The 13,281-nt window shown below is 40.6% G+C and overlaps 1 protein-coding gene across 2 annotated transcripts; it reads right to left on the reverse strand.

Annotated features, from left to right (window-relative positions):
- Positions 1-2,849: 2,849 nt before the first annotated feature.
- Positions 2,850-12,155, reverse strand: LOC122661949. Of its 2 annotated transcripts, none has more exons than XM_043857467.1 (3): positions 11,847-12,155; positions 10,400-11,690; positions 2,850-3,220 (listed from the first exon to the last, which is right to left on the reverse strand). In XM_043857467.1, exons 1-3 carry the CDS (start codon positions 12,058-12,060, stop codon positions 3,199-3,201), a joined length of 1,527 nt encoding a protein of 508 aa, XP_043713402.1. In that variant the 5' UTR covers positions 12,061-12,155; the 3' UTR covers positions 2,850-3,198. The 2 variants fall into 2 exon arrangements, with proteins under 2 accessions (XP_043713402.1, XP_043713401.1); XM_043857466.1 differs by having other exon boundaries at positions 10,400-11,673; positions 11,800-12,155.
- Positions 12,156-13,281: the final 1,126 nt, after the last annotated feature.

The raw sequence follows: 13,281 nt of genomic DNA on the forward strand, positions 1-13,281 counted from the left end.
TACAAGTAGCAGGACCACATACTAAATAAAAAGTAGACAAGAGACCAGGAAAAAAGACGAGAAGAGGTTTATTTAGAGAACCAACAAAAGAAGCAGCAAAGTAAAGCAACAAACTCAACTTCAATTGAATATAGCAAATCATAACCCAACTACTTAGCTTGGACAACCCTTGTGCCCTTAAGTAGGCTGCAATGCTTTCAGACAAAATAGAAACTACATCACTTACTAATTCCCAAATACACGCCCCTTATTTGAACAAAATAGAAACCTCTCTTCAAATTAAAAACTCAATTTCTTAAAGCACAAACTACTTTCAAGCCTATTGATCAATGATCAACTTACTACTTAGGCTAATATTACAAAATTTATCAACTCCCATGAGTATTCCCAAAGACCTAAAATAAAGAACATATGAATTTAAAAATAAAAAGTGAACTAAAAGTCTAAAACTATCTTAAACTTCCATTTTGTTTAAGCTTATAGAAATAGACTTCCAAAAATTGAAACCCCTTCTAAGCATGACACCCTCAATAAATTAGCCATATTTTCTGAAAACACCTCAGGCTTGCATGATGTTGATCCCCTTGGAAAGGTAAGTGAATAACCTTTTCAAGTGGCACCTCATTCATATCAAATAGACAAAATTCAACCTTCTGAAAAATGACACTAAAATTGTAAAAAAAGCTTGAGCCCTTACACGGGGAGGGGGGTGCTTAGATTTTCTAGATCACATAGAAAGGAAAGGGGGTTTTGGTGATTATAATCCTAAAAGATACAAAAAACATTCTCAAGGCAGGTAAGTAAAGAAGTAATCTCCTTTCAAAGTTTTTCAAATTTCTCATAAAACAAAGTCCCGATATGACCTCTTATGTCCTAGTCAGTAGGAGGGAATGGTGGTGACTACATGGAAAGTTATCTTTGTACTAGCTAACACCAAAATCAAGTATTAGCTAAAAAGGGGGGGGGGGCTGTCAGGACCACTTCATTCATATAGGTGTCGGTTGCCCGGTGAACCCCCCCTTGAATCACCCAAAAGTTCATTGTGATCATAAGATGCTTCTCAAGCAAATCATTTCTGTTAAGAGTGCTTGTATCTCGGTTAAAGGTCCACGGGTGTCCATGGACCTCTATATTGTGGGATTTATAGTTTTGGTTGTTTAGATTAGCTTAGTTTATAGTGTTCCTGACTTAATTTTAAATCTTACACCTGTTAGTCAATTGACAAAATCCTTAAATCGTTCAGTGACCTTTTACCCTACGTGTCGTGTTTCTCAGGATCTTCAGAAAAGAAATTTGATTGGTGGGGGGCATGAGAAGGATGGCCTTTATTATTTTTGATGACTAATACTACTACAGTTTCTTCTGCTACCTCTCCTCTTCATCACATTTTCTAATGAAAGACCTTGGAGTACTCAGGTATTTTCTGTATTGAAGTTGTTTGTTTCATGAAAGATATTAGTTTGTCTCAGAGGAAATATGTAGTGGACCTTCTATCTGAAACAGGTCAGGCTGTAAGCCTGTTGACAACCCTATGGAACCAAATCTGAGATTTGGGGTGAGTGATGGAAAAGATTTTGAAGATAAACATCAATACAGAAGACGTATTTATGAGAGTCCTAAACATGCTCACTGGGATGATTCCTGTCACATTCTACGATATCTCGGTGCTCCTGGCAAAGATCTTATCGCTGCCATGGTCACACTGATGTTGATTGGGTTGGAGCTGCCAGCGATCATCAATTGACCACTGGATATTGCGCCTTTGTCGGTGGTAATCTTGTCTTTTGGAGGAGTAAGAAGCAAACTACTGTGATTAGATCAAGAGCATTGGCTAAATATAAAGTTATGGCTCATACTGCAGCTGAGTTGATGCGGTTAAAGTCTCTCCTACAAGAGTTGGGTATTGCTGTTCCTAAACCAATAAAGATCGTATTGTGATAATAAAGCTGCACTTAATATTGCCAGTAATCCAGTTTTTCATTCAGAAGATTATTTCAACTATGTTTGTCAACTCCGACAGGCATTGTTTCAACAAGCGTTTCTTGATGGTTGTTCCAAGCTAGGTATGAGAGATATATATATACTCCAGCTTGAGGGGGAGTGTCAGAGTGCTTGTATCTCTCTCTCTCTCTCTCTATCTCTCTCCTATCTATCTATAGAGTTATCTAAGGTGCTGATATCATTACAATTTCAATAACCATGCCACAATGATCATTTTCAATCTTTGTCACTCTTCCATCAATAACTGGAATTATTTCTTGAAAAAAGGAAACAATGTCAGATGTGAGTCAAAGTAGATATAGTACAACATTTCTATGCTGGAACATAAACAAAGACAGTTTTCTTTTTTCCCAACTCCAACCAGAGTGTGCTGCCAGGCCAATAGGTTCAAATAAAAGACCGGTGTTATCTTGACTGTAAGACAGGATACACACACTTGCACAAACACATAAACACACACCACAGAGAGGGAGAGAACGCACAATCAAATTAGGGAGTTTTCAAGAACAACTGAACAGAGATCTATTATATAATACAGATGTGCTTGTAAAGATGAATGACTACATAAGCTCTACACATGGACTTTATGGAACACTGGACTCAGAGCAGGGGCACTCACATCAAGAACTTCAATTCTAACAACCCTTAAAAACTATGATTCCCCAAGCAAAAACCGATTTTGATGTCAGTATCTGTCAGCTATTCATGTCAAGTACTTGGACTTCTCAATTCCATCCTAAGGTTAATAATATATTATCTTCAATAAATAGGCAAAGAACATAGCATTAAAGTAAACATTGAAAGCATGCACAGTTCATTTATTGCTGCCTAATATAAGATGATCAGTTAATAAGTGATGAAACTTTTCATTGATTAAAATAGGTTGTAGACAACGTCAACAAGCATCAGATGAAACTGAGTAGTCCTTTCAGAAACAGCTAATGATTTCAAATTGGAATCTTGCGACTTAGACAAGTTATGAGCATACACACTCTTATTAAGAGCATAGTATAGATGAAAACCAGAGCATGCATATCTAAAAACCTCTTAAGCTAGAATGCGCAAGCTTTCTCTTCCGATTCCTTGGATCAGTATCTTCATCAAATTATGGAGTACACCTCAAACTGATTGATTGGACACTAGCACAGCAGAAATAACAATGGAAACACATTGACCGTCTCTCACCATCCTTCCCAATCATTGCCCCCATGCACAGGCCCTACAACACACAATATGGATAGAACAAGACATAAGCGATAACTAAGATACTTTAAACGAATTAATTCTGGCAGGGAACTAGAGATCAAGCAGCAAGAAAAATTAATATTTTAAAAGAGAAGACAGGATGAAAACCTTGATATATTATTGACTAGCAATGTAACCAATGATCATAGTAGAGAGATGGCATGAAGCAAACAAAATCAAGAAAATATCTAAGCATTTGTGATTTAAAATCCAAGTTGCCACTGCTGAGTCCCCAGCATTCTATTTCAAGCTCATAACATCTGTAATATTAGGTCAAAATGTCTGATGGAACACGGTGAAATAGATTTCCAACCAAATAATAGGTGAAGCAATTTTATGTTGAAATTTATCCCAGCCTTCAATGGGAGAATGCAACATTGTAGCGAGACAAGGAGGTGGCACATCACAATAAATACAGAATGAGTAACAAACGAGGTGTGGATTAACAAAACATGGAAACATCACAAATATCTAACCCTACCAAACTCTATCTATAGCCTCCAACTCTGGCTCATACATCTTGGTAAATGGTATAACATAGGGCACTCAAGGAACATTCCAGAAATTTTAAAGTGATTCTAGAACTTTTGAAGCATTATTCAAGATTGATTTTTCTAAACTAAAATGGCAAGATTGTATAAGCAATGTCCATCTCATGGGGCAATTCTTGTTACCAAGAACCATATTGGCCCTGCCAACAAACTGCAGCTAATATGTTCCCTATGACGGTGACAAATCACTATCACCAGTGTAACGAGATTGATGCAGATTCGATCACCAGATCTGACAAAATCAGATTGGCTTGCAAGTCATAGTTATCAAGGCAGCCAAGGCGTTGGAGAGGGTCCAAAATCAAGGCGACACCAACAAGGCGGCCAGGCCCCCAAAAGCAGGGTTTAAGTAAGGGCCGAAACTCAGATGTAAGGCCAGGGTGTAATCCAAAATCCAGCCACTCAATAGAGCTGATAGCAAGGTCAAGTGCAGGTCCTAGGGTATTCAGCAAACCCTCCAAACAGGAACAGAGGTCACAAAATTAGAAAGTATGGACCAGTGTGTAGAAACCAAACCAGTCAATAGAATGGAACCAAACTCAGGTCGAGTGAGGTTTGCGTAGAGGAGAAGCTATGCTGAAAGTTTCATTCAATTCTGATGGTGAGGTTGAGAGATATAGACGTTGCAGCTAAATAGAAGGTTAAGGCTTACAGGCCAAACCAACCAGCAGCAGGGTCCCAGGTTGGGATCGCGTGTAGGTCTCCTTGACAGGGATCAGCCCTCCAAAACTCAGACAACTCTGATCAGTGGTTGCTGAGTTATGATCTTCACAAGTTGCAGCAGCAAGACTGAATCACAGGAGCACCAGCAGCCTCAATCGAATGGGAGAAACAGCAGCAGCAACTTTGGTTGTGTTTGGAGATTAGTAGCAGCCTTCAGTTGATCTTTTTAGCAATTGTATTGAGCAGCAGAGAACAGCACACAAGGGAATCGAAGGAGAAAAAGAGAAGAGAAGAAAATCGAAAGTGGGGATAGGTGGATTAGGCTCTCTCAGCCAGGCTCCTTCAGCCCTTCATGTCACTCGCAACGGACAAGAGAATCTCTATGCATAAAGCAAGCTTTCATTCATCTACTAAAATCTGGGGAGGCTTCTAAAAGCCTTTACAATATATAGAGGACTATGATTGCACCTCAAGTTAAAAGAAAATAGAAACTAAACTTGCAACATGAAAATAGAAACTAACCTTTTAGTAACAAGGATTCACTAAAATAGAAACTAATATGCTGCAGCTGGATTCTTCTTCATGTGAACCCCACTTGATGTCCTTCATTCAGACCAGTGACTAAGTCATATGGTCCCCACTAAGATTCAGCCAGCACTTGAAGTCAAAATTCTGTCAATAAAAATTGACAGTAATACCCTTCATTTAAAGACTTGAAGTAACTAATAATTAAAGACTGATCTGCCCCCACGATCTTCTAGGAATATTCCCACCAAGTCAAATATGGGGCTGTGACACTGTTCACGTGAACAGTAACATGAACAGTGTTTGGTCTCTTCTGCATGTTTTGATCTACATCAACATCATGATAGCCAAATAGATTTCTTCCTAACTAGAAGGTCAGACAGATTGCTTTACAAGGACTGTAAGTTATATTCCAGGGGAGAGATTAACCACTCAACATAGATTGGCGGTCATTGATATGTGTCTCATTATCTCATTACGCAGGATTGTAAAATAGGTGAGCCTATTTGCCCGAAGATAAGGTGGTGGAGCTTGAAAGGAATCTCCTTGAAGTCATTTACTTACAAAGTGGCCAAACAAGGAAAGTGGGACTTTGAGGAAGACACTAATTCGATGCAGAACAATATTAAGGATAACGCATCAAATTCAAATTCAAATTCAAATTTGAATTGTAGCAACGGCAATGCTAGTTGGCCTGATCCAAGCTTCTCCAACAACCGTAACCTCTTGTATTATCCCCTTCCTATTATCTCTCTTGTATAAAGCTGTTAGAGTAGTTTGGATAAACACCAACTCTAACCTTCTTTTGATTTTCAAAATTTCAAATGTAAAGATGTAAAAACTCACATACAATATAAATGAGATCACTCATGAACTTCAAAGCACGGTGAACAACTTATCCCAATATTCTCTGGTCTCTATCTAAACCTCTTCAGGTTCTTATCTTTACATGGTAGCATCGAGCCCTCGACAAACGTCACTCTAATCTATGGCTAATTCAGACTCCTCGACCACCTCCTCTGATTCAACGTTGATCTCTCCAACCAACATTGTGCAACTTCTGCCGATCAAGCTAGATCGTGGCAACAATCTCCTTTGGAAATCCCAATTCATCCCACTCCTTCATGTGCATGACCACTTTGGTTATGTGGATGGCACCTTTCCTTGCCGTCCCCAAACTCTTACACCACCCACCGAATCCCCCATCTCTACCCTATCTCCAAATCCAGCCTATACTCTATGGAAACGTCAAGATCAGATTATCCTTAGTTGGATAATCTCTTCACTCACCGAGTACTCTATGGCTCATATCATTGGCGTTTCTTCATCTCATGGTGCATGGACTACATTGGAGCGCACCTGTGCCTCACACTCACAGGCAAGAGTGACGCAACTGAAGTACCCGTTACTGCAAATAAAAAAAGGTACTACATCCATGGCTGACTACCTTCAAAAGGTAAAAGAACTTATCTTTACAAACGAGATGTCTACGTGTATTAAGAAGGTGGCTAAAGAGGTCCAAGGAGAATCGAAAGGAAAATGTCACTCCCCTAAGAAAGCTAGTTTTAAGGCACTAAGGATGTAGAAGATCTAAAAAGGTATAAATCTGCCAAAAATGAAACTAAGAAGATTGTGTGGAATGCAAGGGCAAAGAACTATGAAGATCTCTATAACAATTTGAGCACTAAGGGAGGGGAAAAGGCTACATAAAAGATGTTAGAATGAGAGAAAGGATGAGTAGAGATTTCAACCATGTTAGATGTATTAAAAGTGAGGATGGTAGAGTCCTAATAAGGGATAAGGACATCGAGGAGAGATGGAAAGGTTATTTTTATAGCCTACTTAATGAAACCATTCCAAGTCATAGTGGACTAAAAGAAGGCATTATGCATCAAGACACTTGTCGAAGGTATATATGTAAAATTAGGATTTCTGAAGTAAAAGAAGCACTAAGAAAGATGAAAATAGCCAAGGTTCCAGGCCCAAACGGGGTCCCAATAGAAGTGTGGAAGAGCTTAGAAATCTATGGCTTGTCTTGGATAACCAAGTTGTTTAATAAGATTGTGAGCACTACGAAAATGCCAGATGAAGAAAGAGAAGCATTAATTTTAGCAACTCCAAGATGGATAATGAGGGGGTGAAAGTTGATGAGAGAGTGATTCCGCAAAGTGATTATTTTAGGTATCTTGGATCAATCATCAATAAGGAATGTGATATAGAAGATGATGTTTCATAGAGAATTAAAGTAGGATGGATGAAATGGAGAGGTGCATCCGGAATGTTGTGTGATCGACAGATTCCCTTAAAGCTTAAAGGAAAATTGTATAGGACAGCCATACGACCGGCTATGATGTATGGTGCAGAATGTTGGGCAATTAAGAAGCATCATATAGATAAGGTAAGTGTAGGGGAGATGAGGATGTTGACATGTATGTGTGGCAAAACTAGGAAGGCTAAAATAAGGAATGATCATATTAGAGCTGATTTGGGAGTAGCCCCGATTCAAGATAAGCTACGAGAAAGCCGTTTGAGGTGGCATGGCCATGTTCAAAGGAGGCCTTCAGATGGTACAGTTCAGAGGAGTGACTTGATTCAGATTGAATGTACTAAAAGAGCAAGGGGCATTGCCTAAAATGACCATAGGAGAAATGGTGACGAAAGACATGCATAGCTTAGGTCTTGTTTCAACTATAACCTCGAATAGAGCTGATTGGAGGGCAAAGATCCATGTAGCCAACCCCATTTAGTTGGGATAAGGCTGAGTTGTTGTTGAGTTATTGTGTTACTACAAGTTCGTGTACAAGGCTGTAACCCCTTACAATCTTATATAGAAGACTCAAAAACAGTCTCAAACACTAAAAAGGAAAGGCTTAACCCAAACCTTAACTAATAAAGTAACATAAATTGACTAGGAAACTAAAATAATGAAGGAAACAGACTCAAAACAGGACTCTAACCAAATTATTGAAGTAAATCCCGTTTTCCTACTTTCTACCAGTATTTTAGGCCCATTATAAAAAGAAACTCATGGGATCAAAAGCCCAACACCTACATAACCCAACCCTAGGCTTATTTCCAATAAAATAAGTCATTTAGAAGACTTATGTGCATCAATTCTCCCCTGCTTGAAAAAAAAAACTATCCACGAATTTGCTAGAGATGTCAAATCAGACTTGCACGATCATCCTTCAATGGGAAGTAGAATTCAGCAACCTTTGACTCTATCTGTTGTCCCTCCATGGCTTTGATACCATATGATGTAGACCAGTCCACAAGAGGATTGCAAACTTCAGGTCCAGCCACAATAAATACTTCGATTGATTCTCAAATTTGCAGAAAATTTCAAAACAAAAAAAAAAAAAACTGAAGGGAAGAAGAATTAATGGTTGTCTCCCTCAAAGTTGGGTCGGCCTCTCACCGTATTTTGGTCTCTCACCAATGGCATCTCACCATAATCTCTCACAAAGTAAAGCACAAAGCTCTTTTTTTTTCCCTGAATCTCATTAATTCAAATTAGTGTACAAGTTTGTAACCCCTTACCAACTTATATAGAAGACTCAAAAACTAAAAAGGAAAGGCCTAACCCAATCCTTAACTAAAACGGAAACATAAATTGACAAGGAAACTAAAATAATGAAAGAAACTGACTCAAAACAGGACTCCAACTAAACTAATGAAGTAAATTCTGTTTTCCTACTTTCTACCCATATTTTTGGCCTGTTACAAAGAAACCATGAGATCAAAGGCCCAACAACTACATACCCAAGCTGAGGCTTAATTCCAATAAAATAAGCTTTTTAGGTGACTTATTGCATCAGAACTAGGAACCAGCAGCATCCGAAAGATGTTCTCCCATAGCATAAAAAACAATTCTGACAATGGAAAGTCCATCTAGAAGATCTCAACACCAATAAAAGAACAGGAAAAATTAATTTAAGGATGTGCTAAATCCTTTATTGCTCCGCAAAAAAAAAGTGCTCCTACTCTTAGAGAGCAGATTCTATCCTATATTGACATCAAACAAAAGTTTGGATTCCATACTTCATGAATTACCAGACTTCTCTGTAAAATTGATGCTGAAAAGGCTTATGACAAGAGAAACAAAGACTTTTTTAAGGTTTTATGGAACCTGCCTAGACAGTGAGGTAGAATTAGGGATTTGCTTTTTTATTGGTTACTAAAGGTAAGGAATTCAGGGGTAAAGATATTTCGGATACTTGTGAGTGGCAGCAAACTTTTGCCTTTTACCTCACTCATTGATATTGTAAAGCCCATGGCTTCTATCATATGGATAGCCACTTGATTCTTTCTTTTTTTTCCTGTTTTCCTCCTCTAATAAAATCAAGTTTTCAAAAAAAAAAAATCCCCATCATATCCTGGAAAGGGTATGCATCAGAAATCAATGGCTCAAAAGATTGTTTACTTGTTTACAACAGAGAGTTCTTACATCACGATCTATGCCTCTGCTGGTTTCTACTGTAGTTCAAGATTTCTATCAATAACACCCACTCTCCCATTCACTCCTAAATTGTGAAGGAAACTTTGAACAGAATTCTTCTGTAGGATGAACATCATGAATTATTGTTGAAGCTTTGGCTCTCGATGGACTGGTTCTACCCCATTTACACTTATGTGAGGCATTAGAACTCCTGAAAATTTTTCTCGGAGTTCTTTTTTCTCATTTTGAATGAGTCTCTGGCCTAAGATTCAATCTACTTAAAAGGTCAACTGTTCACAGAAGAAGGGATCATGTAAACAGCGACTTCTTTGTAATCTCTAAGTCTCGAATGAGCAGGGACTTCTTTGTACATCTTGTATATTGAGTGGATCTATGCTTTTTTTTTAGGGTCCTCTGTATATCCTAGAACTCCACACACACTGATACACAAAAAGATCAAACGGGCCTCAGCCAACACTAATCAACTAGCATCTCATTAATGGTAAATCTAGTGAAACGAATTGTGAACATAGAAAATAATCCATAAAGTCAGATATCAAAATGAATCTCTCGTTTCACCATAATTACACTTCTAGAAGATTTTCCAAGATTCTTCTTCAAAAAGAATGTAAATAATTGAACTAATTTCATAAACACTAGAGAGCTCTATGTTATCTGATTTTACTTTGTAATTTAAATAATGGTCTACTCTACATAATCTATATTCAGGTTGAAGTTACAACAATCTAATATTTATTACCTATGTTCCATAGTTTTTGTTCCAGCATCAGCATTTTCGAATTTTAGATTCCAGAAACCATTCTAACAAGGGGCCAACTAATAAGGATAAACGATGTAACAGAGGAAACAGGACAAGCATCAGTATGCAGGAGAACCAATAACACAACAGTACCAAACAGTTGAATAACATAGCTAATTGCTCAAAGAACATTAAATTTGGAAACCAGTCGATTACTCGAGGCTAGCAATGCCATTGATAGGATCTAGAAGCTGATGTTGTTGCTGCTGCTGCTGTGGCTGCAGCTGTAGCTGCGGTGACTGCTGCTGTTGTTGTTGCTGCTGGAGCGACTGCAGCGGACTAGCACCAACTGCAACTGCTGCGGCCGAAGCTTGAGCCCCTTTGGCTTCAGCGTACCTCCACATATACCAGGCCCCAACAGAGCGATAAGGCTTCCACTTCCCACAGAGCTGCTCCATCTGGGAAGGCCGAGGCAATTGATCAAGACCATAGAGGAGCTGAACCCCCTTCCGAACGCCAAGATCACCGACGGGGAGAACATCGGGTCGATGAAGGGAGAAAATCATGAACATGTGCACAGACCAGGATCCGATGCCCTTGACCATTGTGAGCATTGAGAAGAGTGACTTATCGTCCATGTCAATGATGGAGCAATCAGAAAGGATCCCTTTGCGATACTTGCTGGCGAGGTCATGCAGGTAGCTGGCTTTACGGGCAGAAACGCCGATTTGACGGAGTTGGTGGTGAGAAAGGGCGAGGACGGCATCGGGGACTACCCCAGGCTCGCCACCACAAAGGGCAACGAATCGCGTATAGATGGAATTCGCAGCCTTGAAGGCGAGCTGCTGGTAGAGGATACTCTTGGTGAGGGCTAGGAACGGTGGGTGAAATGTATCAAAAGAAGGCGGCTGATGGACGTCGATTACACGCGCTAGCAGTGGGTCCACGGACCTTAAATGCCGAATAGCGGCCGCAATCTCTCCATCGCAAGATAATGTCTTGCCGACGATTCTCGGAATAACCCTAATCGGCTGTACAATGATCCTGTTATCGTTGTTGACGACGGGTGTGGTGCTGACGGTGGCGGACACCGCGGTGGGGATGCTTGTGGTTTTATTGCCCCTGTTGTTCTTCTTGTTGCCGACGGTGGAGTTGGTCAGCGGAGTCGGATTAGCATTATCTCCGTCCACGGCTTGGGGAGCTTTGTTTTCAGAGTTATCGGTAGAGAAATCTCCGGATACCTTTCTGGTCTTTCGAGGCCGAAACGGGATCTTAGTCGCCGAAGAGGATTTCTGCGGCAGAGCAACGATGGTTGAGCCTTCTACCGGTAGAGCAATGATGGTTGTGCCTTCTAACGGCAGAGCAGTGACGCTCTGTTGAAGCTGCGGAGGATTATCTGGCAGCGCCTGAGTTTCGGTTTGGGGCTGCGGCTCTGGCTCTGGCTCTGGCTCTGGCTCGGGCTCGGGCTGGGGTTGGGGTTGAGGTTGGGGCTCGGGCTGAGGCTGAGGCTGAGGCTGAGGCTGAGGCTGGGGCTGGGGCTGGGGCTGGGGCTGGGGTTGGAGTTGAATCTGAGATTGGAATGGGGGTTGGGACAGAGATTGTGTCGGAATTGGGGCTTGGGGTTGAGTTTGCGGCGGAATTGAGAGCTGGGGTTGGGATTGGAGTTGGGGTTGGGGATTAATTTGAATCTGGACAGCGGTTTGGGGTTGAGCTTGCTCCCCCATGGAAGAGAGCGAAACCGAGACCAGAGGTTGAAAGGGCTGCTGTTGCAGCTGAGGAGGGGGAGGGGAAGTAGGAGCTTGAGAAGGTTGGTGGAAGTTGGGGTGCTGCTGCTGCTGATGCAGTTGCAGTTGCAGTTGCTGTTGGGGTTGGTTCATGAGGGAACAGCATTCAAATACAACTAGACGATCAACCCTTACCTACCCTATTTATCTATCCATCCATCCTTGATCCTTGATCCTTCTCAGTCTCCTTCCTTCACTTTATCCGGGAAAGAGAGAAAAGATAAACAACAAAACCCCCTAGATTTTGATTGACTGGATATATAGTAACGAACGACAGCCTCCGATGGTGGAAACTGGAAACTGGGAACTATTTGATCGAGAGAAAGAGAGGAGGAGAGCGAGAGATTGGGGTTTCTAGTTTCTCTTTCTCTACTTTTGTAGTGAGTTCAGTTTGTTCTGTCTTAGATTCTTAGGCTTAGCTTTGGCCCTAAACCCACTTAATACTTAGAATTTTTTGCCGTTCTAAGGATTATTGGTAATTTTGTCTATTCACTTCTTTGTTTTGGAAAACCGGCTACGCTTCCTTCCGGTCATATTTTGGGGATCTTTACGTTCTAACGGTGTCACCTATGTACGTGCCCCATCAGGTCAATCTTTCATTTAAATTTTAAACGTCAGCCCCACACGTGTTGTCTCACGCTCGCTTTCACGGCTTTCACGTCAGAGGCTTGGTAGGTGTTAATCTGGTTCCACACGAGCCCAGATCTAGCCCAGTCTACAGTGGCCCATAATAGGCGAGCTCCTTGGCTCACTCTACTAGTCTACAACCGTAGTTAACTATAACGAAACGACATATCTGCGTACGTTAGCGCCCTCCAATGTTTATCTCTCTCTTTCCTCCTATAAAATGACATATCTGCCCTATTGTGGGTGAAGAGAAACATAGCAAAACACTAAAACCTTGTCAATCAATTCGGTTTTATGTATTCGATGCCAGTTCGATCCAAGGGAGTGATAGTATGAACCGAAACCAAACCATCTACAAATTCAATTCTTGCTATTCAGACTATTTCTGTCCGTGTTCAGTTCTTATTCAGCCCTATTCAGTTCGGACCGACGGTTCCTAACCCGAAATCGAATTTGGACCTAATTTATCCAGTTCCTATTCTAGAGCCGAATTTTTTCGATTTGCCTTATTCGATCTGATTTCATTTTCGATTTGCAGTTCTGGTTTCAATTTGACACTCTTAGTTTAAATCGCTCAAAATTTGAATGGGACGATAAAAAATTGGGTAATTTACACATACCACCCCTGAGGTTTGATGAAAGGATAATTTTACCCCCCCAGTTTTGGAAAATTCTGCGTATCCCCTT

This window comes from Telopea speciosissima, chromosome 5 (genome assembly GCF_018873765.1).
Source record: "Telopea speciosissima isolate NSW1024214 ecotype Mountain lineage chromosome 5, Tspe_v1, whole genome shotgun sequence".
Lineage (NCBI taxonomy): Eukaryota > Viridiplantae > Streptophyta > Magnoliopsida > Proteales > Proteaceae > Telopea > Telopea speciosissima.